The following is a 24,735-nucleotide window of genomic DNA, read 5'->3' on the forward strand; positions in this document are numbered from 1 at the left end:
ATAAAAACAAATTACAACTAACTAATATGTTTTGCTTAAATGTTGCAAGATTGACTATTGTCTGGTGTTACATTCACAATAGGAACTTATGATGATCTAAAGTAAAGCACAAGTCGTAAGATCCAAAGAGCATAGTATAGATAATTGTGCACATTCCCTTGGTATAGATGTATATGTCCGTTGACACATGTACATTGCTTATCGGATTATTTTCTTACTTTTGATATTATAATTAATATTATTATTATTGTTGTTGTTGATTATTATTGTTGTTGTTGTTATTTATTATCATTATTATGGTTATTGTAATCACTATTATAAAAGATGTACACAGATCTGCAGAAAGTTCTTGATGAAACGGAATCCGATAGCCGGGTTTTAGATATGTATTGCCGTTGGCAAATAAAAGCCGTTATGACGAATTCAATAATAGAAAATGGCTGGAAAAAGTTCAGAGAAGATTAAATGCATATTTTTTAGTGAATTTCACATAACAGCAGGTCCTAAAATTACTTTTCAGGTAATGCATACTTATGTGTAATTGTTATCTCATTTTTCATGAGTTTGCAATAGTGACCTGGGTATACTGTTTTCAAAAAGCTTTAGTTTAACTTATGAATTTCTTAGCTCAGTATTAGCTGTTATCTTAGCATAAGTGTCAAAATTATGTTTAATTAGAATTTTATACTTATAAATTTCTAAAAATTGACTTGACATTATGTGCAATAAATATGAAGTATAGTTCAAAACTATAATATAAACCAGGTTCTATACAAATGCTTGAAGGTAGCCAGTAACATGTTGTGTTAATTTAATTATCAAAGGCTCAGTCAAACAAAAGAGCCCTGCAGGGCATTGTAAAAAGGCAGCAGGGTGCCGGAAAAGTGCAGCAGTGTTACCTCCCCCTGCTATAAAGGCCTAGCTGGAGCACTGATTATCAGAGATGAAAGAAGATGACATGAAAGTGTAAATTAGAGTCATACAAGTGTGTCTGATAACAACAATAAGGTGGTTGGATTATTGAAATATGGCTTTAAGTGATTGTGTTGTATGGGTATAACTAGTGTTTTAGCCAGGTTCTTAAAAAAGGACAGGGTGATTAATGAGAAAAAGGGTACATTGTGTAGGAAAAATTTAAAGAAATTTAACATCATAAGCATACATGTGATAATTTCTTGGGTCGATTCCGGGACACTCGTCGTAATGTCAACGCACACTAGGGGGGTCCGGGGGCATGCCCCCCCCCCCCCCCCCCGAATTTTTTTTAAATGGGGAACGTCTGTGGTGCATTCTATAGCATATCTGGGGCTATTTTAGTCGTTTTTAACGTCGGGAAAATGTACCTATTTTGACTGCCAAGACGTATTTTTTACTTGACATGGTTGTTTTTTTCTGCATTTTCTTGAAAAAATAAAACCACCAGATATTTTCCCAGGCTTTAAATGAAGTGCTAACCAGGAGGATATGCAGTCTACTTTCGGTTTCATCAAAACAGGAAATAGACAACTATACGGGCACCTGTTTTCCCGCGCTTTTGAGAACATGCGTTACAAAATATTTATTTTTTCATCACATTTAAAACGTTTGCAATTTATGACACACAATATTTTCCAGACGATAAAGAAGATTTTCCAGTCGATGAGCTTTTTTCCGTTTGGAGATGCATATAATTTTGATAGAGGGACGTGTCAACAATCGGCTGTATAAAGCGATCACGTGACTTACCATGGTCACGTGATTAAAGCACTCTATATAACCACCTGTAAACCCCATATCGTCAGTTTTATTTCGGCGTTAAAATACACACGATAGTTCGGAAAAAAGGTCAAAACACTAAAATTCCTTATGGACGCGTAAGTTGTTTAAAGTATAACGACGTATCGACTTTGAAATTTGAAAGGAATATGGGATGTTTTCCGTGTTTTAATTTTGTTTTTTTACTCATTTTGTCACTTTCTTTGAACTTACCTTCATGCTCGTTTGTTGGTAAAATGTGTGAAAAATATCAATTCATCAATTAAAAGCTATCATTCATAAGACCAAACAAATCCATATGAAAACAATGAATTTGTATACAAGAACCCTCCCCCACTCGTTAAGCACAACAATAGGCCGATAGATCATTTATCGGGTGATTGACGATGACCTCGACGACACACGTACCAATTAACGGATAAGTGTCAACATGTCCTGTGTTTTACGACTAGTGTCCCGGACAGGCAAAATAGCTGACTTACATTGGTAAAATTAAGATAATCGATTCCGATTCCGAGATTATTTTTTTTCGTTTTTTTTTTATGACTTTCCGGGACAAACATGCACCCTCCGTGACTCCGTGACAGAGATACGATTTCCGGGACAATCCCGGACGTCCGGGACGTTATCGCATGTATGATCATAAGTTTCACAGAATTTGTTAGGAACTGTGCTGAAATGAAGTACACAAAGTATTAGTTGGATTCAACTGCCAAATATGTCAAGTTTGTATGAATTTACAATACTATTTTAAGTTTAAAAAAATATTATTTGGATTCAACTGCCAACTATGTCAAGTTTGTATGAATTTACAATACCATTTTAAGTTTAAAAAAATATTATTTAAAGCATTTAATTCTATGAAGGCAGGAGGTTGCATAGTTGGTCTTCATGAGGGCAAAAGGTTTCATACTAAAAAAAGACAGGGTGTAGCACCCTTTCATAACACCTTAGCTAAAACACTTAATGCAGCTTAAGGAGAAATTGTATGTTTGTAATGCTAAATGGGTGATAAGTTGATCTACTTAGAGAGCTGGAGTAAACTGAATTAACCTTAGAAAAGTAGCCTACAGGTCTTTTAGCTGGTTAGCTTTTCTTTAGGCTGGGAGTTATTATTGGTTAAATATTGACCAATGAACAAACACTTGGATTACTCATTTGATTGGCTGCTGAGAGTTTAGGTTGAAAGTGCTAAGTGAAGGTCTAGGCAGTTCAGTAAGGAGAAAGAAACAATTGTTCAGACTGAGTTCAGGAGTTTGGAAACAAAGTGTGTTAATATTTAGGAGATGTTTATACTACAGAGGGATTATAAACTAATAACTTCACACAATAATATGACAGTCATGAAGTGAAGAATACAAATGGAATACAGCTAATAGTGGATTTGTTGTCTTGTCCTTAGAATTAGAATAGTATGACTTAAGTGGGGGTCACGGACATTACGGACCAGACATTACGGACCAGATTTAGGGACACTACGGACCAGATTTAGGGACATTACGGACCATCTTCAGAAACTTACGGACCATCATTTATAATGTTTTTAAACATTTGTTTGTTTTTTTAATTTATTCACTTATTGGTCTTAAATTTGTTAATAAATACTTGAATATTAGTGCTCAGTATGACAATTATCTTTAATGTAACTGAAAAATCCCATGAAATTCCAATGTTAAACATCAATGTATGTTTAATAAAGTATTATAATACTTTGAATAATAATGAACGAAATATGTGTTTATCTTATAATTGTAAATGTGAATATTAATGTTTTCATATGTAAGTAAGTAAGTAAGTAAGTAAGTAATTATTTATTATAGTGACATGTGTATATATACATCATTACAAATCAATACAAATATAAATAGTTTAAGCAATTACACCCGGCCCATCGGGCCTATAAGTCACCTAGATATCACATATATGAAATACAAATTTTCATAAATTAAACATAACGAATATGTATGTAAGGTTTAAAGTGAATATTATACATATCTATAAAGGAAATGTTTATATCATCAAATACGTTTATAAGTGAGTTTACATATTAAGGACATTGCATGAACAAACTTTCAACGTAAAAGATGTAATGTTAATAACTAGCAATACTTTTAAGCAAACAGTGTGGTTTTTCTCAGAGTGAAAGCACTAACAATATACTTGGATAATTGTCTCACATAGTCCTTCATAAGTAAAACAAGTTTGTCTAGATCGGAGATATATACAAAACTGTCACGTGATATGATATTACCAAGGTAGGTATTTCTCAGTTCATTATACAGAGAACATTGAAATATGAAATGACACTCGTTCTCAACTTCTCCAGAGTTACATAGCCTACACGTTCTAGAGTCCACTGGTTCCCCTAAATAACGACCGGTCTCTAATCTCAGTGGTAATATACCAGTCCTACACTGAGCCAATAATGAACGTTCATTTTTCTTAAGGTCCATACTCAGATAAGTTCCACACTTGAATTCTTGTTTAAATTCACGGTACGTTCGTAATTTCGGCATAGATCTTATATCCTGTAACCAAATGTTAACATAATAGTCCTTGATCAGCGAATGCGCGTTCTTAATATCAACAGGCTGTTTTGCATTGAAACTGTCAGATATTCCTATTTTGTCCATGATGTCCTTCACCTCGCTTGACCAGTTAGCGGTACATTTTCTATAGTCAATTTCAAACACCTGGGCGCACAGTCGGTCACGGTCCATGAGAACAAGTCTATTCCACAGGCGTAGCATATTACTCCAGCGGCGATAACGGGTGGGTATCCATCCAGTGTCCCCTGTCAGCGCCGGGATCGGCGCGAAGCGATGGACGCCAAGGGCGTACCTCATAGCTCGGTTCTGCACATTATCCGATGGTTGGTATTGTTTGTACCCCCACACTGAGCTGCAATAATCCATGACGGGCACAACACAAGCGTTATAGAGTTTCTCATATGGTTTAAAGGAAATGTCTTTCAAGGGGTGTATCTTACTTATAACACTTCCAAGAGCTCTACCTCCCCCCTTTGAAAGCCCTCACATGTGGTTGAGAAATCGCCTCTGTCTTGGAAAATGATGCCTAGATACTTATATTTGTCCACTATTTCTATTTCATTATCACCAATACGGAAGATAAACTGTGTTCGTTGAGTGCGTGCTTTCCGGAAGTGCATACATTTCGATTTTGACGTGTTTATGATTACACGCCAGCGTTTGCACCAGATGTTCAAAATGTCGAGCATTGCTTGTAGGTTTTGTTCAGAGTCTGCGGTTAGAACAATGTCATCAGCGTACATGAGAATGGACACCTGGTGTTCCCCGATGGTGACGCCACACTGTAAGTCATTTATTTCCTTTACTAGGTCATTGGCGAAGACGGCAAATAACGTCGGTGATAACGTGCACCCCTGTTTCACCCCAGATATGCAATCGAACCAGTCTGTGTGTGAGTTGTTGAGCCGGACACAAGATGACGAACTCGCATAGATATTCTTGACAGAGTTATAAAACTTTCCATCGATATGATTTAGTAACAGTTTGTACAATAACATGTCCCTGTCAATATAATCGAAACAACGTTTCAAGTCAATAAACGCTGCATAGACATTCTTGTTGTTTCTTACAACACTACTAAGAGTAAAAACGTGATCTTCACACGATCTGTTCGCCCGGAACCCGTTCTGCTCATCAGCAAGGAGATTGCCCGTCTCTAGGTATTTTGTTAAGCGTTTATTTAAAAACGCCGTATACAGTTTACTGACACACGATAGTAGGCTAATCCCTCTATAGTTCATTGGGGTCCTTTTATTTGATTGTGGGTCCTTCAATATTGGATAAATGATTGCTTTTCTCCATATTGATGGGATTTTACTAGTATCGAATATTAACTGAAATAACTGTTGTAACACGGCAATAACCGGCGGGTTTTTCAACACATCATACGGTAAATTGTCTATTCCACATGCCGAGCCGGATTTACTTTTCTGTATAATTGAAGCTATCTCATCCAATGAAACGTTAATATTCAATGATTCGTTCGTGACGTAAAGGGGGTCAGCCATGTTATTCTCAATTAAAGTCTTGTGTATCTTTGCACGATCGTAGTGAATATCGTCAAAACTATCCGATTCCTTGCAGTTGTACAAGTCCTTAAAGTCATTTTTCCACCGTTCAAACACTTTCGTTTCATCACTGGTAACAGAACCATCAGTGTCATAAACTTCCATAGGTATGCGCGATTCTCGCCTTGGCCCTAACTTTATTTTTTCCCAGAATTCTTTAGGGTTGTTTGCCTCAAATGTCTCAATTTCAATGGCTTTGTCTCTTCTATATGCCCGTTCTGTTTTATGCAAGAGCCGGTCGAACGTGTTTCTAGCCAAAACATATTCCGAATGTAAACGTGCGCGCAATGTCCTATCATTCCTGCACTTAAGGAATTTGTTTTCACTTTCTCTCAATTTATTCCAGAGATTTTGCAGTTCTTCGTTCCAATATGGCTTGGCATGTTTACGTTTCTTTGATGTTCGTTTTGTACTCGCTAATTTTGGAATCTTTTCATTCATTTCAGATATAATTACATCACAGAGTAATTGATATATGCAACCTATATTTTCCTGTGTCTCCCTCGAGATTTCAATTTGCGTGATAAGGGATATAAGCGCCGTTTTGACTCTATCACTGTCCATAAAGTCAGAAGGTATCCGACGAAGATTATAGCGTGCTTCGCGGGGGGTAAGAGAAACCGTTGATGGCCCATATAATTGCGCATTATAGTCCGTTTCAATCTTTACACTTAATGCACAGTGATCAGGGATGCGTGAACGCTCACCGAGTAATCCATGTAATCCTTGTTGGTCAATGATATCAGTCAGGTTTATGACTTTAAAGTTTCTACAGCAGTGAAATACGTCATGTGGTACACATATAAAGTCTACTACAGCTTTTCCTTTGCGCGAGATGGATGTGAAATTATCCTCTTCTGGTTTAAACCGGCCATTAAGTACACAGAATTTGGAGTCACATAGGAATTCAATTAAATCATGACCATGATGATTAATATTCTTATCAATGCACGTTCGCTCCGGTATAATATCACATTCAGTCAGTAAATCGGATAATGAGCCTATTCTAGCGTTGAAGTCCGAGCAAACAACCATCTGATCATAATTTGCATGGGCGTATATCTGTGTTAGTAGGTGGGCGAAGAATCCCTGTGCATCACGTCCTCATGTAGAACCCTCCGGCGGTAAGTAACATGAAAATACTATGAAATCGGATCCCGTAGCCTTGTTGGTAAACGATACTGCGATTATTCCGTCGTAAACTCGATCCACAATAGCAACGTCATATTCATTTACAACACTCTGCTTCACTAATAGTCCCACTCCGCCAGACGCTTTTGGGGCGTTCCGGTGGATTTCTGTTCTGTTGAAACCGAACCAAGAATATCCATCAACATTCAGCACATTTCTGTCTGATAAATGTGTCTAACAGACAGAGATGATGTCAGCATCAAAATAGTTTAATAGTGCAATACGTAGGTTTTCATTGTCTTTTGTCCATCCACAAACGTTAATATGTACAATATGGATGGGTAATCCAATGGGACGGGGTGTGTCCTATACACTGTCACGTGCGGCGGCGGGCTGCTGCTCGGGGCGCGGGCGGATGCGGCCGTTGGCATCAACACGATAACCAGCTCCCTGTGGAAGCTGACGAAGGATGGTCCTGGCGTTGAGCTCTATGAGCCTTTCTGCGTGAGATTTGCTGCTTTTAATGAACACATCCTGATAATTTTCCATGTCTTTTAGCTTCATTTTGTGTCTAAGAACGAGAACCTTTTCTGGTGTCGAGCCAAAGCTGATTTTCAGTGGTCCTGGTTTTCCTCGTAGCTTGCTGGGCAATCGAATGGTTCCCGTCACCGTAACGCGGGAATAAACGTTTTCCCCAAGTGCGCGTATCAGACTATTGGCCTTTTCAAACAGGTCCTCGTCGTCCTGCTTTGGTATCCCAGTGGCGATGATGCAGTAGTCAGGATCATTCAAATGATCGACCTCGCGAGGTTCTGCAGGTGAGGGCGTGCCGTCTTCAACCGCACGCAAACGCACTTGAATATCTTTCATGGAATCCATGAGACCATCGATGCGACTAGTCTCTTTGCCAATGTCTAACGATATTTCGTTTTTCAACGATTTGAGCTTGGTGTCAATGTTCTTCATCATTTCATTCTTCAAATTGTCTATTTTACTCTCAAGAGTGCGTTTCATGCCCTCCTGTGTAACCTTCATATCACCCACTATGGACAACACTTGGTCAATCTTGACACTAAGGTCTGAGTACCCTTCTTTACTACTTCCGGACGCCATGTCTTGTACGCCCAGTGTGACGTTGCCGTCACCACAAGTCTGTTGTTCGCTATACAGGACACTATTGGCCTCGTTAATCACGTCGCTTACACTGAGGTTAAAGTCTCTTTCACTATCGTCTAGACTTCCACACCGACCCTGCTTAAGCGTTAATCCCTCATCGCTCGAATTACTTGAGAACTTTTCTTTGCGCTTACTGGGTTTCTTCGCCTTTGAAGACATATGTAGGTAAAATAGTAACGGTAATCAATGATCCATTGATATGTCCGTTATAATGATCCCGAACACTTGAACACACATCAGAGTTATTCATGCGTGACGAATTTTTTGTCAATATAGGTGGGAAATTCGAATTTTTCGAATGTTTCTCAAGATCTCCCCCCACCCACAATACAGTACATGTATGATCAAATCACAGATTTAGTGAAATTGTTCGAGTTTCAAACACATACCGATATAAGTCCAATATATCCGTATCACAAATCACTAAAAATCCTTGCACTGCACTGTCTATTTAATCCACAAATACTGAATTATATTCCGATCACAATAACATTGCACCTTACATACCGGAAACGGAAATCATATGTGATCGATTGCTTTCTGAAATAAACTTTGAATCGTCATATTTGTTTGTTTTCCGTTTCATCTGTTTTAATTGAAAGGTTAAGTGAAAGTGCCCTGTTACAATGGGTTTTCACACTTTTATGATTGCCAATTAAAGGTTGTCAGTGTAATGTTTGTTTCTTTTGTAATATACCGCCGATAATTACAGGTACAATTATAACTAATTAACACTAATAAAGGCAACAGAAATTGCCAGTTTTAAACATCAGTTTGCAAGAATTGCAACAACACACATCGTTTATTTATAATATAAAGCAAGAGTTGAGGTTTACATCCTCACTCATTGGTCTTAAATTTGTTTTGGTAAATGAACTGTTTTGGAAAATATTTCTGCTCAATTTATTTTGGGAAATAAACTGTTTTGGAAAATATTTCTTTTGTTGCTTTTAACTGATTTAACTGACGATCTTTCAAATTTCGTTCATTATTTTTCACATAATTGTTATAAATACATATGTCTTTAACAACTTTTGGAATTTCACACAATTTTATATTGAACCATTGATCTATTCGATCTTCACGGGATTTTTCACAGTTTTATGGAAGATATAACGTCATACTGAGCACTCATATTCAAGTATTTATTAACAAATTAAAAACTAATGAGTGAATAATTAAAAAAAAATATATTTATATCATGGTCCGTAAGATTCCGAAGATGGTCCGTAATGTCCCTAAATCTGGTCCGTAGTGTCCCTAAATCTGGTCCGTAATGTCTGGTCCGTAATGTCCATGGTCCGTAGTGTCCGTAATTCTTAAGTGGGGAAATCCATGTCACCAAAAATCAGCAACTGTTCATTAAATTTGTGTAAAAACAAAAACACAAATTTTGTTATAACTTTAATAGGATAAATAAACAGTTTGTATAACTATTATTTTGTTATAACTTTAATAGGATAAATAAACAGTTTGTATAACATTCCAATACCCTTTCACTTGTGTAAAAGATTATGTTTGTGATTATAAAATATAAAAAAATGTAGACTACCTAAAAACAGATTTGGGCATAGTATGAATTAAATTTATTTTTTCTATTTGCAGGTGCCGGAGGGTTATGTGTCTAAGGACTACTTCGATGCAGTTCAGTCATACATAATAACAAAACCAGAGTTGCAAAGAAGATTAATAACGGTGTAAGTTTATAATTTTAAGTTTTAACATAATTAACTTTCTAAATATTCCACCATACTAATGTGGGATTTTTTACAATATATATAAGTAACATAATATCAGTAACAAGCTGTGGACTAAATTCATGTCTATAAGGGTCACACCAGGGTTTTAATCTTTATCCCCCACATACTAATCCCTTATTTTCTGGAAATTCTTGGTTAATGTGTGCATAAACTATGAAGTAAATACATAAAACAATCTGGTAGAAATCCGTTTATGATAGCCATGAATAAATTATTTAGTTTTGTATATTGAAATAATATGCTATGGCCTTTCTTCTTGGTTTGCAGGAACTCCCTGGGGTTGAAGATTGTTGGTTGCCCGGTCTCGATACAGAATAACAAGTACGACAGGAATGCCCTGATATTCAACTGTTGTTTCGTGTTTGACAGCACTGCGCGCACTTCCAGATATGAACCAGTGGTGAAGAAGTTAGCATCCTATCTAACTCAGCTCGAGGTACATGTAATATAGATAGAGGATAGTTGTGTGCTTTAGTGTGTGATTGCGATTTATTTCATTGGGTGTGGACCGACACCTATACTTCATGCATGTCGTGGCCGAGTGAATTATACACTTATGGTATTCATGAGGTGAAATTTATTGCAATTAACCCCTTTTTAGCTTGACTATTCGAAGAATGAGGAGAGCAATACTACTCGTACTGGCGTCTGCGTCACACCTAGGTTAAGGTTTTGCATGCAAGCACCTTTAAGTCATAATCTCAGTAAATACATCATTTATTGCATTGAAACTTCTGATATGTATTCCCAACTATCTTTCATACTAAATTAATGAAGTAAGATAACAGTTTTTTTAATATAATGCAAATTATGGGCCTTTATTATTTGACTTAGAAATTCTGGTTAAGGTTTTGCATGTAAGCACACATAGGTAAATATATCAGCAACTACATGATGTATTGCATTGAGACTTAGTACAATAGTACTCAACCATCCAATCTACTTAAATAACCAAGTAAGATAACTCTAGTTGGCATTAAATTCAAATAATGGACCCTTTTTTATTTGACATAGAAATTCTTGTTCAGGTTTTACATGTTACCACTTTAAGTCAATACCACAGCAAATGTATCATGTACGATATGTATTGCATTCAAACTTTACACACAGGCTCCGAACCATTTCACCTTCTTATTTAATCAAGTAAGATAACTCTATTTTCCATATTATATAATTTTTGCCCCTTTATTATGTGACTTAGAAATTTTTGTTAAGGTCTTGCATGTTAGCACACATAGGATAATATCTCGGCAAACACATAATGTATTGCATTGAGACTTTATATAATGGTATTCAACCACGCAACTTACTTGAATAACCAAGTTAGATAACTGTTTTTTGCAAATAATGGCCCTTCATTATTAGACTCAGAAATTCTGTTTAAAATGTCGCATGTAATCTAATCTAACAGTGATCCATGCATGTTTTGCCAAAATTTTTTAATCCTTACACTGAAAAGCGGGGGAATAGTCGAGCGCGCTGTCTCTGTGACAGCTCTTGTTTATTATGTCCTTAAAAAAGTAAATATGAAAAAAAAGTTTATGTGACACATGCTTCCAGAACAGTCCTTATATACAGCATCTTTTGAACATGCTTCTTTGCAGCTAGAGAGCAGTATCCTGTCAGAGGAAAGTAAGAAAAGTCAGATCCCTGCCCTGCTGTCCGACATACTGAACAGTCTCAACCAGACAGGCAGCTGCAGCCTGTGTTTGAGTAAGTATTGAAAAGGTAATTTCAAGGTAAATGGTATTTTGCTGTAGATGACATTTTGTCTGAAAATGTGTTGTCATTAGAAGTTATATCCAGATTTGAAGAAAAACTACGCGATATTTTCTCTTGTTGCATTTAAAGCTTTTTGTCTGTCTAATTCTCATGCAAATAGTGTCTCTGTCTAAGACCTGTCATGCAAAAAGTCACTCTTTCTATGACATATCTTGCAATTAGTCTCTCATTTTAAGACAGGTCATGCAAATAGTCACTCTTTCTTAGACACGCCACCCAAAAAGTCACTCTTTCTAAGACAGGTCATGCAAATAGTCACTCTTTCTAAGACATGTCATGCTAATAGCCACTTCTATGACATGTCAGGCAAATAGTCACCTTTTCTACAACATGTCATTCAAATAGTCACTCTTTCTTTGATATGTTGTAGAAAGTGTGACTATTTGCCTATGATATGCCTGATATGTCATGCATAACGTCAGTCTGTATTAGACATAACATGCAAATAGCAATGGTGTTCCCATGTTACTACTGGTCCTTGTAGTGGTTACATTTTGGAAATATTTTTCCTCAGATTCCAGCTGTACAGTTCACCTTAAGGTGTCACCACAGATAGAAGACCCAAAGCCCGTGCAGGACCATGATGTGCCCATGTTTCTGTCAGATTTCTCCAGGTTCACACACACTCACTGGGACCTGACCACTCAACAGGTGCTTTATTTATTACAAGTTCATTATATAACTTTGATATACTGTGAAATCATTTATATTCGTAGGCTTGCAGGGTTCTCAATAAGTTTCGGTTGAACCGTCTCAAATAGTAAAGTAACAGACCAGCTTCTACTTATTCTACTTCAAATTCATTTAGTTTTCCAGATTTGAACCGGCCCAAACGCCATTTGAACCGTCCATTTTGGCCGGCAGCCGGTTCTTATTGAAAACACTGGGCTCGAAATTTTGTGTTTGTTTTTTTAGACCATTTTGTTGGTACTTAAATTCATGGATTTCTTTTTTTTTAGTAAAATCAACATATAATTGAGACTGGGATCCTAAATTGTCAGCAAAATCACAACAGGCTGATCTCGTGCTATGTTTTATCTACATCACATGGTGTATGACACTTGCCACAAAGGGACAATATGCCAGTTAGTGCAGATAGCCATGTCATTTATCGCTTGATTGGTAGTTAAAGGGTCATAAATAATGATTCACCCACATAAAAGATATAAAAAAGTGGAGCCATTGAATGCCAATTAACCCTTTGCATGCTGGGCAAATTGTCGTCTGCTCAAAAATGTCGTCTGGTTTATTCTAAATTTCTTTCAATTTACTTAAAACTTTTGGGATATATTGACTGAGTGGCAAACAGCTTGGAACCAGACCAGACGCCGAGTAACTCGGCGCCTGGTCAGGTTCCAAGCTGTTTGCAAAGCCTTTAAAATCGCCATCAGCAGCCTAAGGGTTAAGTGTTTTTGCAAACTGCCTAAACACAGTAAGGGTGTGTGATTCAGTATAGACAATCATAAAAGATAGAAACTACATGTACTGTAAATGTGCCCATATACAGTTCTCATGTTCATAGTGCTTATTATTGTACTCCTTGATTATAATTATTTATGTAAAGTTTAAAATCACCTATATGTAACCGTAGGATAAAAAGTTAGAAGAATTCTGTCTCTTCCAGACAGATAAAAGATCATCACATTTATTTGACAAACAAAAATTCACAGTCATGAGGGGATGTATACATTGGTGAATGTATACAGCTACAATGTAGTGTTAACTTAACACTGATTGGCAGGGCTTCTAAAAGTTTTAACTCCCAATCCGGGGATGTGTGAATGACAAAGTCTGTTTCTGCATTACAATTTCTACATTTTTACTGATTTAGCCCTTTTGGACAGAAATTGAAAAAAATGAACGATTTTCGGACCTACTATTTTAGCCATTTTCTGCCACTGAAATCAGTCTGGCAAAGCTGAAATAATTCTGGCAAAGTCAAAATCAGTCTTGACAGACAAATTGTCGGTTTTTAGAAGCCCTGCTTATCGATCATATGCGGGCTATCGTCTCCTATGGTCGAGGTGATGGGTATTTGTGACAAGCATTGTCAGTTTCTCACATACCATGACTGATGGTCAAATTTTGCGGAATTAAAATGTTTGCTGAATATGGAATAATAGTTCTTTTTTAGTGCGCAGGGTTTTCAAAGAGACACACACCTGGCAGGGCTTATATGGCATTTACGGTATTTGTTTGGACATTGTGCAAAATAGGTTTCAGATATTTGGCTATTCACAACAAAGCTCAAGGATTTATAGTCTCAGTCATCGAAATTAGACTTTTGGATGAACAAGCCCTGCGATATTAAATTCAGAATTTGAGCAAACCCAAAAGACATTTTGCCAGTGCAGGGCTTGCGGGCTTGTGCTAATTTCAACCACTGTAGTCCATATAATTGTACCTTTGAAATTGAATTATTTCTTTCTTTTCCCAGGTATTACAGTACATTGATGGCTACAACCATGTGGCAAAGATAGCTGCAGAAGCTGACATAGAAATCAACCTGGTCAAGGCCTGTCTGCAAAACCTCTTGTAAGTTTGTCTGTTTGTTTCCAAAAAAAAGATATGACGAATGTGCATACTTAGTTTGGAGACTCTATACCAAGTTGTTAAAAAAGTCAAGATATTGTTACAGTCTTTTGACTATGTGTGCATTTTTACTATCTATTTCAAGTTGTTAAAAAAGGTCAAAATATTGTTACAGTCTTTTGACTGTGGTCGCAACTGTACTATCTATTTCAAGTTGTTTAAAAAGGTCAAAATATTGTTACAAATATTGTGGTCGCAACTGTACTTTACTGTAGATGAGTTGATCTATGAAATGAAAGGTATTTGATTTTTACCATTATCTATTAGTTTTTGTTTTTTTGAACAGATCAGATGAGAAATAGCTAAGCACAAAAACTCTAAATCTGTTATAGATGTTAACATGAAACTTGGTACACTGTGAGATTATGTAGCAAGTTTCACTACTGTGGCTTTTGGTATGCTGTCACCAAGTTAGAAGTCAAGATTCAAATTGGCAGAATTTTTTATTTAAGGTGTGAAAGGTTAACATTTCTGTTTTGTAAGTGTTATGGCATGAACGAATAGATATTTTCATTGATACCATTTCACAATTCGCAGCAAAAATATTTTACTGTTTAAACAGTATTTACATTGTAACTTTTGTTTTCCCGAGGTGAACTTTTGAGGCAAAACTATCTGTGAAATGGAGTAACTGGCGATATCTGTGAAAACATTGTTTGAGTGATGAGTGACTTTATAAATAAAGTTTGCTATTAATGATTATTATCTCTTTTCAGGCATATTGATGTGATAACAATGATCTCAGTTTTTCAGGTAAGGTTATACATGAAGTTTTATATACACAAATACGATGTTAAATTCTTGATTTACATTTAATTTAAGTTTGAAGGTAGGACTCCACTTGCTATCGATTATCGAATCGATTCAATTTGAAGGTAGGACTCCACTTGCTATCGATTATCGAATCGATTCAGAGCAAGCCTTTCGATTTACTAACAGACAATAATCGAAAGTTCATAATATCATTTGGGAAGACATTCTTTATACAAAGTATCATCATGATCATTTCAATGGTGAGTCAGTAAGTGGTCAGTCTTCATTTCACGTCCTCGCTTGTTGAACATGAAAGGTTGGCTACAAGAGCCATGCCCGTAGAGCTTAGGCCTTCATGGGCCTCTTGTTTTGTTTTGTTGGCACATTTCGTGTGAAAATTGAATGAAATGTATGGGTGAATATTTTTCCAGTTTATATTGGATTTTCAATTTTTTGATAGGTTCGAGAAGTCAATTCTAACCTGAAACTATATTGACTGTGATGTCTTAAATGTGGAACTGTTTTTGTGGAGCCTCCATAATCTGTATAATGTTCATGTTCTCAGTATTCCAACATGTACACGACAACCAGCCAGCTCCAACAACTAGCTGATGACCCTATATTACAAGAGGAGTGCCTGCAATATGTGGCCTCAAAAAGTAAGCTTAATCAAAAGAGAGGCTGGTTATACCCCCAACAAACGAACTTTGAAGGGGGTATATTGGAGTCACCCTGTGGTCAGTCGGTTTGTCGGTCGGTCCGTTGCAATTTACCTTGTCCGGAGCATAACTTAAAAATTACTGGATGGAATTGGATTAAACTTCATACAATGGTAAAGCACAATGAGAGGAAGTGCAGTGTTCAAGAACCATAACTCTACTTTAGCTAATTACTGAGTTATTGCTCTTTATTAGTTTTTTTTTTACTATCAAATATTTTTCCAGACATTAACTCGCAAACTACTTGATGGAATTTATTAAAACTTAATACAATGGTAAAGCACAATGAGAGGAAGTGCAGTGCACAAGAACCATAACTCTGTTTCAGCTAATTACAGAGTTACTGCCCTTTGTTACTTTTTTCTTGTCCGGAGCATAACTTGAAAAGTATTGGATGGAATTTAATAAAATTTCATACAGTGATAGATCATAATGAGAGGGAGTTCAGTGCACAGGAACTGCAATTCTATTTCAGCTTATTACAGAGTTACTGCCATTTGTTACTTTTCTTGTTTTAACAGTATTTATAATATGCTTTCCGGTGGTTAATAGACAATTATCAGTGAAATTAAGATAATATTTCATTGTCTCAAGCATTGTAAATATCAATATGATATTTTTCACTGTTTTGAAACTTAAACTCTCGGTTCCAAACCAAACTTCAGTGCACACAGGGCTTGGATACAAATTTAGTGACATCATTTTTCCAAACAGACGTTTTGTTCACATTCATTTTGATGGGATTTCTGAAAAACAACAACATTGACTGTAAATTGATATACTTTTTAGGCAAAACGTAAACAGAACAAATGTTTGTTTAAGTGTAAGATCGTAAAATATTTAATCTAGTGAACACTAAGTTAAACTAGCTTTTCGTGTTCATTTTGTGGGTAACATTTACCAAACATTAACATTAACATAGTCTAAGTGCCTGCATTTAATTGAACAAGCGAAAATAACACTGTATTTTTTAATGTAACCACTGCATATCACACTGTTGCTTAGCTGAGTTAAAATGCAGAAGTTATTCAACATATGTTTTGTTGGTGCAAGGCTCAAAGGGCTGCATTAAACATGGAACAAAGTTGGCTTAAGTTTCGAAAATTTACCTATTTTGGACCCTATTCTAAATAGACCTGGTGATCCATAATAAGGCAATATATAAAAAAGAATCATACTTGTGTTACAGGTCATGTGAAACCAGCATTCCGCAATGTGTTCATGCTATATGCCAGTTTGACTCAGGGTTTAACAGTTCGAGACCTGTGTATGAGATTTAACCCACATAACCTCAAGGTCGATGAAAAGTAAGTTATATTTATAATTTATGATAAAACAGGTCATACATAAAACCAGGCCCCGATTTCTCGAAACTTCTTAAGCTTAACAGGCTTAAGTCACTTATTTCAATTAGCTAAAATACATACTTAAATTGAACTTTTATGAAAGGAAAATGGTTTATTGTGGTAATAATAAATGCAATTCCTATCTAAAGTATAACAGTTCTTAAAGAAGTTAATATTACGCAAATTCTTGAAAAACAAAAATAGCGAGCTTAGCTTAATCCTGTAATAAGAGACTTAAGAGGTTTCGAGAAATTGGGCCCAGCACTCTGTAATGTGTTTATGCTATACCCCAGTTTGACTCAGGGACGCACAGTTGAAGGTTTTTGTATGAGGTTTAACCACACACCCTAAAAGGTAAAAAAAAGGGAGGTTTTCTGGCCCTATTTTCAAATGTTCTTAAGTGTTTTGAATTGATCATTCTTGATTTGGTCAAGTTAGGTACTTATTGGATAATATATATAAAAATTATATACGACGATCATGATGTGAAATATATTGCAATCTTACACTAAAATTAGCAATTATGATTTTTTTCTTGCTTTAAAATTTACAAAAAATCACTGATAATAAATAATTCATATTTAATTGGAAAATGTCAAAAATTTAAGCCAAATGACAGTATGCTGGATACGCATTTGTTCGTTCTTTCACAGTTAACCAGGTCAAATAATGGGAAAAGCGAAATAATATTTCGATAAACTCGATGTTTCAAATGGTGACTTTATCAGGATATTATCCACCATTATTTTTCAACAAACCATATAAAAGCTTGAAATGATAAAAAATACTGACTGTTTTCACCCTGCCAGGCGGCTCATCCAGTTTGGTCTGAAGAAGAATCTGATTGGTCGTCTCCATGGTTACCCAGTGAAGCTGCCTAGTGAGACTCGAAGCATTCCAAAGGTGGTGGCCATTAGCAAGTGGCTAAACGGAAACCACAGCTTGGATGAGATCAGCTGTAAATCAGGTTCGTAGCTTACTCTGCGTGCTTGTTAAGGATTTTAGTTGATAATACATTTTATATCATAAATGACATCACCATCATGAAATAAGTCATTGTAGGGATAATACACTTTTTACATTAGTATGAAACATATACCCACACCAGCAGTATGTGTTTATGCCTAAGTGCAACACATGACACATTTTTAGGGTATTAGGTGTTCAAGCCCAAGAAAAAATGTATTTGTTATTAAGCATAAAATAAAGGCAGAAACATATTCTTGTATTGATAAAGTTCACTAATTTTTATTATTAAATGACTTTCTTTACCTTAGTTTATAAATGTTAATAGTTCTATTTTAGTTTATTGTATATCCTTCCATTTTACTATATTTAGTAACAAATTTATCAGAGAAAATTAATACAGAAATTGCATTTAATTGCTGTTCAATTTATTAAAAATGGATTGGGCAAAAGTTCACTCGACCTTCCCTGACCTCCATCAAATAGTTTGACAGTTGATTGATTACCATTCAATAAGTGTATGTATACCTATAATCCCTATTTCTAATACTCTTCATAAATTAAAAAGAACCCATACTTTTCATGGGTACTACCTATGCTACCTATGCAGCATTTTAGACTGCATTATTTTTCCTAGATTGAAAACTTTGAGATAACGATTAGAATTCTCTAGCTATCAATAGTCTTTGTAGCGTTTTCAGGGTAAAATCGGGCTGAAACTGATATCCATAAAAATTCTTTGAAAATGACAGCGATTTCAGTGTTAAAACTGGCTGAAACAAATATCCACAAAAATTCAATGAAAATGACAGCGATTTCAGTGTTAAAACTGGCTGAAACAAATATCCACAAAAATTCAATGAAAATGACAGCGATTTCAGTGTTAAAGCTGAAACCGATATCCTTTTAAAATGACAGAACTTCTGTATTTTTCAGGGTACACTTACAAAGAGTTGGATGAGATGATTGACAATGATCCCAGTATTGTTGTCTGCTGGAAGTGAGGTGTGTAGCTGGGCTTGTTTTAATGTGCTGTCGAGGACAACCAGTTAACCCAGTGTAAGCAAGCTGTGACATGGAAGTCATCAAAGTGAGCCTTTTGAACAATCACACTCAGATTTTTGTGGAAGGTAACTTACATAACAAACCATGCTGTCCAGATTTTGAGCATTTACAGCATTGAACAAGTGCAGGGCGTGTGAGCTAGTGCTAATTACAATTACTAGTGTTTTAGCATATTGCTCAACTTTTGTAAAATTACATGAAACTGTACAGCTTTTCAAAAGCAAATTGAGCTTAATTTTATGACCTGTGCTACTTTTGCTGACTGACTGTGATAATTATAATACACAACATGTACATTCATTTACTGTGTTAAAACTTTCAATTTATTACTTGGGGAGTGTGACAAAGTTTAAAAGAGCAGTTTCAATATGGTCATCCTATCAGAATAGCCATGAATTGCTGCTGTCATGACATTCTTACTTCATTTAGTTGTTGCTTTGAAATGTAATGCCCTACATAAATACTTCATGGATGTAGCATTGTGAAATTTGATTTGACTGTTTTGTGGCTGCCAATATTCTAATGCAGACAGACGGACATCCAATATGCCAAGATCACATTATGGAGTTTCGTTAGTCATTTTTGAGTTTTTTCTTTGTATTTGTTATTCACTATTAAAGTCATTATTGTTTATATATTTTATATCAGAACGAACACTAAGAGGCAGAGCTTTAACCATGCAATAAATATCGTTTAGGCCAAGTGAATATAAAGATGTGGTTACTGTAACATCATGACAAAAACAAAGTCAGTTAGGTTGGGAAAACATTTTATTTTGGAATGTTATTTTTATGTCTTTGTGTATGGGTATCTTGTTTATATACATACATTTCTTTATTTGGACATTAATGTTTCAAAAAATGAAACACACTACAAGTTAACTTTATACCCATGTTCAGAGAATAGTGCCATAAGGTTAATATGTTTACTGATATTTAAAAAAAAATGTTTTTAAAAGAAACATTTGGTTTGCACTTAATAATAGGGGTAGTCTGGTAACTGTTACCACAAAACTACTTTTATTTAGCCTTATATACTCAATGATAAAACTATGAAACTGAGTGCTGCAAATAATCTAAACTAATAAGGAAAGAAAATAGGCACGAAAAAGCAGACGACAGTTTCTTAACTAGCTTTTCATTCCTTTGCTAGTACAGAGATACCTTCTAGTATATTATGACATCGGTATATGTTTTCTCACTCTCTGACAAGGGGATCTCCCCAAACATTGCTCACGATGGAAGTCACATACTCGGCAAACATTTGACGTTGGAAAGACGTTGTATATTGGTTGAAAATTAAAGTATTTTAGACGTCAGACTCCGACATTGGAACAATGTCGGAATAACAAAGTTGATCCAACGTCGTGGGAACGACCAAAGTTAATGTACATTCATAACATAACAAACAACTCTAGGTATATACAAATTTTATTTCACAACAAACCTATACATACACAGAAACTGTTAAGTGACAACATTTGATATAATTGATAATATTTTTAATGGCACGTTTAATGAAAATATACATATGTAAGTTTATAAACCATAAAAAAGCATACATCTAAACTGAGTACTTTTAAGTTCAATTGTAAAAAGCGCATCATTCAGAAAGATTACCCCTACCTGTACCAAAAAAATATGTATTGTATTGTAAAGTTTGAATATATTTCTGACACACGTTTCTATAATGATCATTGTTGATAGAACTCTAGTGCTAGTTGGTCAAGCATTTAATGCTAGTTCTTTTAAGGTGTAGATTCCAAATTTACTATTTATATATTTATGTATTATACCAGGCTTGGCGATGACTCTCATATCCCAAACTAGTAAGTTATCAACAAACAGCCAGGATAGGTTTGTATATGGGCATTTATTTAATGCTGTAACAAAAATATACATCATTTGTGTAAACAAGGTAAAAGTTGATGACTTATCTGGCGGCCAAACCCGCCACCAATATGAATTAGTACAGAAATCTGCAGAATTGTGCAGTAAATAATGGAAACATTAATTAATACAAACATACAAACATGTGAAATAACAACCTTATATACAAAAGTGGATAGAAATGCCAAAATGGGTGTGGAGTAATGGAAACAGTTCTTTAACACAAATCATGTGAAATGTTAACAGAATATACAAAGTGGATAGAAATACCAAATGGATAATACAAAAGTTTATATAGTTGATACAAGTTTGACTAGACACATATTATTGTGTAGTTGTTGTGGAGGAGGTGGTAATTGATTTTTTAGCGTTTCACGCAAAGCTTGTTCGCTGAAGACAAAGAATAATGGCGAATGCGATTTCATTGGTTTGTGAAAGTCATGGTGTATCTGTCCTACAAGCTGATTGGTTATCAAGCCAGGCCAAATAAGTCTTGCAGCGAGACCTCAAAGCACATTAACGCTTGTCGTTACCATGTTAACTTGCCAAACCAATAAAAGAAATGGCCTAGCAAGCTACATAATACTTTTATGGACCATAAATGTTATTTATGTATTATACCAGGCTTGGCTATGACTCTCATATCCCCAGCTAGTAAGTAATCAACAAATGACCAGGATAGGTTTGTATATGGGCATTTATTTAATGCCGTAAGATGACTTATCTGGCGGCCAAACCCGCCAAAAGAGTAAAGCCGCCAGACAAATTGATATGAGAGACATTTGACTAGGTTGTAACATAGTTTATACAAGGTAAAGTATTATGCAAAGTCGATAAAAGAGACATTTGACTAGGTTTGTATATATTTATATTGTCTACGGAGGTTAGTCTACTTCATTAACACAGTAGATATACATGACTCTTGATCCCTATACTTGATCTAGACTGTAAATCTTAATATTTTATGCCATAAAATGCATATCTAAATACGCCCATGCACTCACCTATTTTTACTGGCACATTTTTGCAATCTAATGTCATCTGTAATATGATGTTGTTTGACTGGTGCTTCTCTAGTCCATCTGTCCAATACATTAACTTTGCAGTTAAAAGACTTGGAAATAGTAAGGGTTATCAGTCTGTTCAACACTATGTAAAGCAGATTTGTAACAATGACTTTTACAACAAACAAGTTCATGAACGATCAAAGCGCTTTAAGAAGCAGACAACCACTGTTTCTCGAACTACATATGAAGCAGTTCAACCTGATATTGTCAAATTTAAATGATTTTTTGTCTTTGCAGCAACAATATATAGGACAAACCATAATGATTATGATAAAAATTTAGTGAAACTGAACATATCAGAAGCAGCCTACACATTTTGCTTTTTCAAGGCTGATTCATTTGTACTGATCTAAAGCAGACATATAAATTGTACTGCATGGATAGCATGTACATGTATGTTTTAGAATGATGGTTCAACTGCTTTAGATCAACTGTTTATAGTTTGTCTTAGTTTTATAGTGGTCAGCACTTACCAGGTTCACTTATGTTGCGGTTCCTTTCACTCTCTGTTGAAGGGTAAACCTTAACGGGCTGGTATTTCGTCTTTTAATCTTTTAATACATTTCTTTGAATAATGTTTTTTTTGCAAACTGTTTAAGAGTTAAAGCAAGTGTTATTGTCAAACAGTTATGTTATGTTATGGAGGAATACATATAAATATAAGGACGACACTTAATGTGCTCTAACTATTTATTGCGACATGTATTGTACGATATCTAAACTAGAACTGATAAGCATTTGGCTGTGCCTAGGTATTTAACTCACTAGGGCAGATAACCCTTAGATGATAAAGCTATCATGTAACAAGTTATATCAGGGGGGTTTTTCTACTTCAATTTGTGTACAATATTATGTACACGATGTATCAAAATAAAACTGACCACTAGCCGTCAGTGAATCTGCCTTCAAAATTACTGGAATACCTGGAGTTCTCTGTACTGTCATGCTCACCCTCTGCTTCGACTAGTCCTAGTGTATCAGTAGAATCATATGTATCGACGGAAAATTACGGAAAGTCACATCATAAATTGATAAAAGACCATTATACCTTCTCTCAAATAAAGCACACCTTTCTAAATTAATCTATCAAACACCATAAAGGCTTCAGGTACAGGAACTGCAGCCCAGGAGATGATATTACTCGAACTGACACACCAAAATGATGAATCTCTATTTTTTCGAAAGGAGTCTTGAAGAAGAATATGTGTTCCATTTGTAAACATAGCCATTGTCTTTAACTGATACACTCTAAACATTGCAGTATGCAGGCTCATCTGCAACAATTGCAGTGAAGTATTTTATTTCATTGTCTGTTTTGTTCCCACATCTAAGATGCTGACTACTTGGCGCAGCCACTGTAACGTTCGTTGTACTTCTCCCATTTCGTTTAACAACATACTTTTTAAGATAATATTAATCCTGTATTGTAATTGAGATAAGCTCTTTGAGTTTTAATATTTTATTGCCACAAGTGTTGCAAGGTGATTGTTCATCAAATAATGGTGCTGAAGTAGCCTTTTTCGCAAACTGGGTGGAGAACGTAACTTTGGAGCACGTTGAAGCATCAATGAATGATTGAAGAAAAAAAAGTTTGTAGATACCTGTAGCGCCTTAAGTCCGCTGCTCAATGTGTCATTACATTGGGTTGTGGGAGATCCCCAAACCAACTTTGCTTAACATAACCTTCTCAATGCTGCACAATAAATATCTTATATGGCAGCTACGTCTTTTTCATCATCATCACTATCAAAAAGGTTGGTGACCAATCTGAAGAACATTGATGCTTTTTGATACAAGAACAATTTATAATACTTTCTCTTTTTGCATACATGTAAGTTATAAAAAAATTATGTTGGATCCAAGAGCAAATTTCTTTTTCCAAATAATAACAGGGTTCCTCCTTTCCATACATTGTGGTGTACACAGTTAAACTCCTTCTGTTCATTTTCTGAATCAGTCTTTGAAGCTGCATACAGAAAGCAAAACAAGGATATCAAGATCATTTCTGAAGTATTGCCTTTGTTAATAGAGAAAAACTGATGATTGTTTGCATTTTTATGGTCTGCAATGCCTCTATGTTATTTTGTGCCAAAGGATTGTTAGCATTAAAATAGTAATGTGTAATTTTTTGTTCTCGTTTTTTTAGTGTAAATGAGTCATGTACACTAAAAAATATGATCACACATTTGCAAATTACTAAGAATATTGCACAGATAAATAAGGGAAATTGTTGTTCTTTTGTTTATACTTGTTCATGTCATATACTTAATGTACATTGGTTTTGTGTGCCCTATGTGTCCATGATCATGACTGTTTTAATTATCAGTAAATTGTGCAATTATTTTATTATTGTTTGCTGCAATTGAATATACAGTACTATTTTTGCATCAACAATGCTATTGTTTGCATAACTTGTATGCATTACCGGGTTACTATTGTTTGTATAAAAAGTAACTATGGTTTGCATATACCGTACTATTGGTTGGATAGAAAGAACTATTGTTTGCATATATACAATATTATTGTTTGCATACAAAACCTATTATTTGCAGTATTTTTGTTTGCATATACTGCACTTATAAAACCATGTTAATGTGAAATAAAAAGTTGAAGACTT

At 35.3% G+C, this 24,735-nt stretch overlaps 1 protein-coding gene across 1 annotated transcript; it reads left to right on the forward strand.

Moving 5' to 3' along the window:
- The first annotated feature begins 421 nt into the window (after positions 1-421).
- LOC128225113 (GATOR complex protein NPRL2-like) lies at positions 422-24,735 on the forward strand. Its single transcript, XM_052935145.1, has 11 exons — positions 422-520; positions 9,785-9,876; positions 10,207-10,375; positions 11,544-11,652; positions 12,236-12,372; positions 14,159-14,256; positions 15,030-15,066; positions 15,632-15,725; positions 16,975-17,092; positions 17,941-18,098; positions 19,034-24,735. The coding sequence occupies exons 1-11, from the start codon at positions 437-439 to the stop codon at positions 19,099-19,101; spliced, it is 1,164 nt and encodes a 387-aa protein (XP_052791105.1). The 5' UTR covers positions 422-436; the 3' UTR covers positions 19,102-24,735.

The sequence above is a fragment of the Mya arenaria genome, chromosome 2 (genome assembly GCF_026914265.1).
Source record: "Mya arenaria isolate MELC-2E11 chromosome 2, ASM2691426v1".
NCBI lineage: Eukaryota > Metazoa > Mollusca > Bivalvia > Myida > Myidae > Mya > Mya arenaria.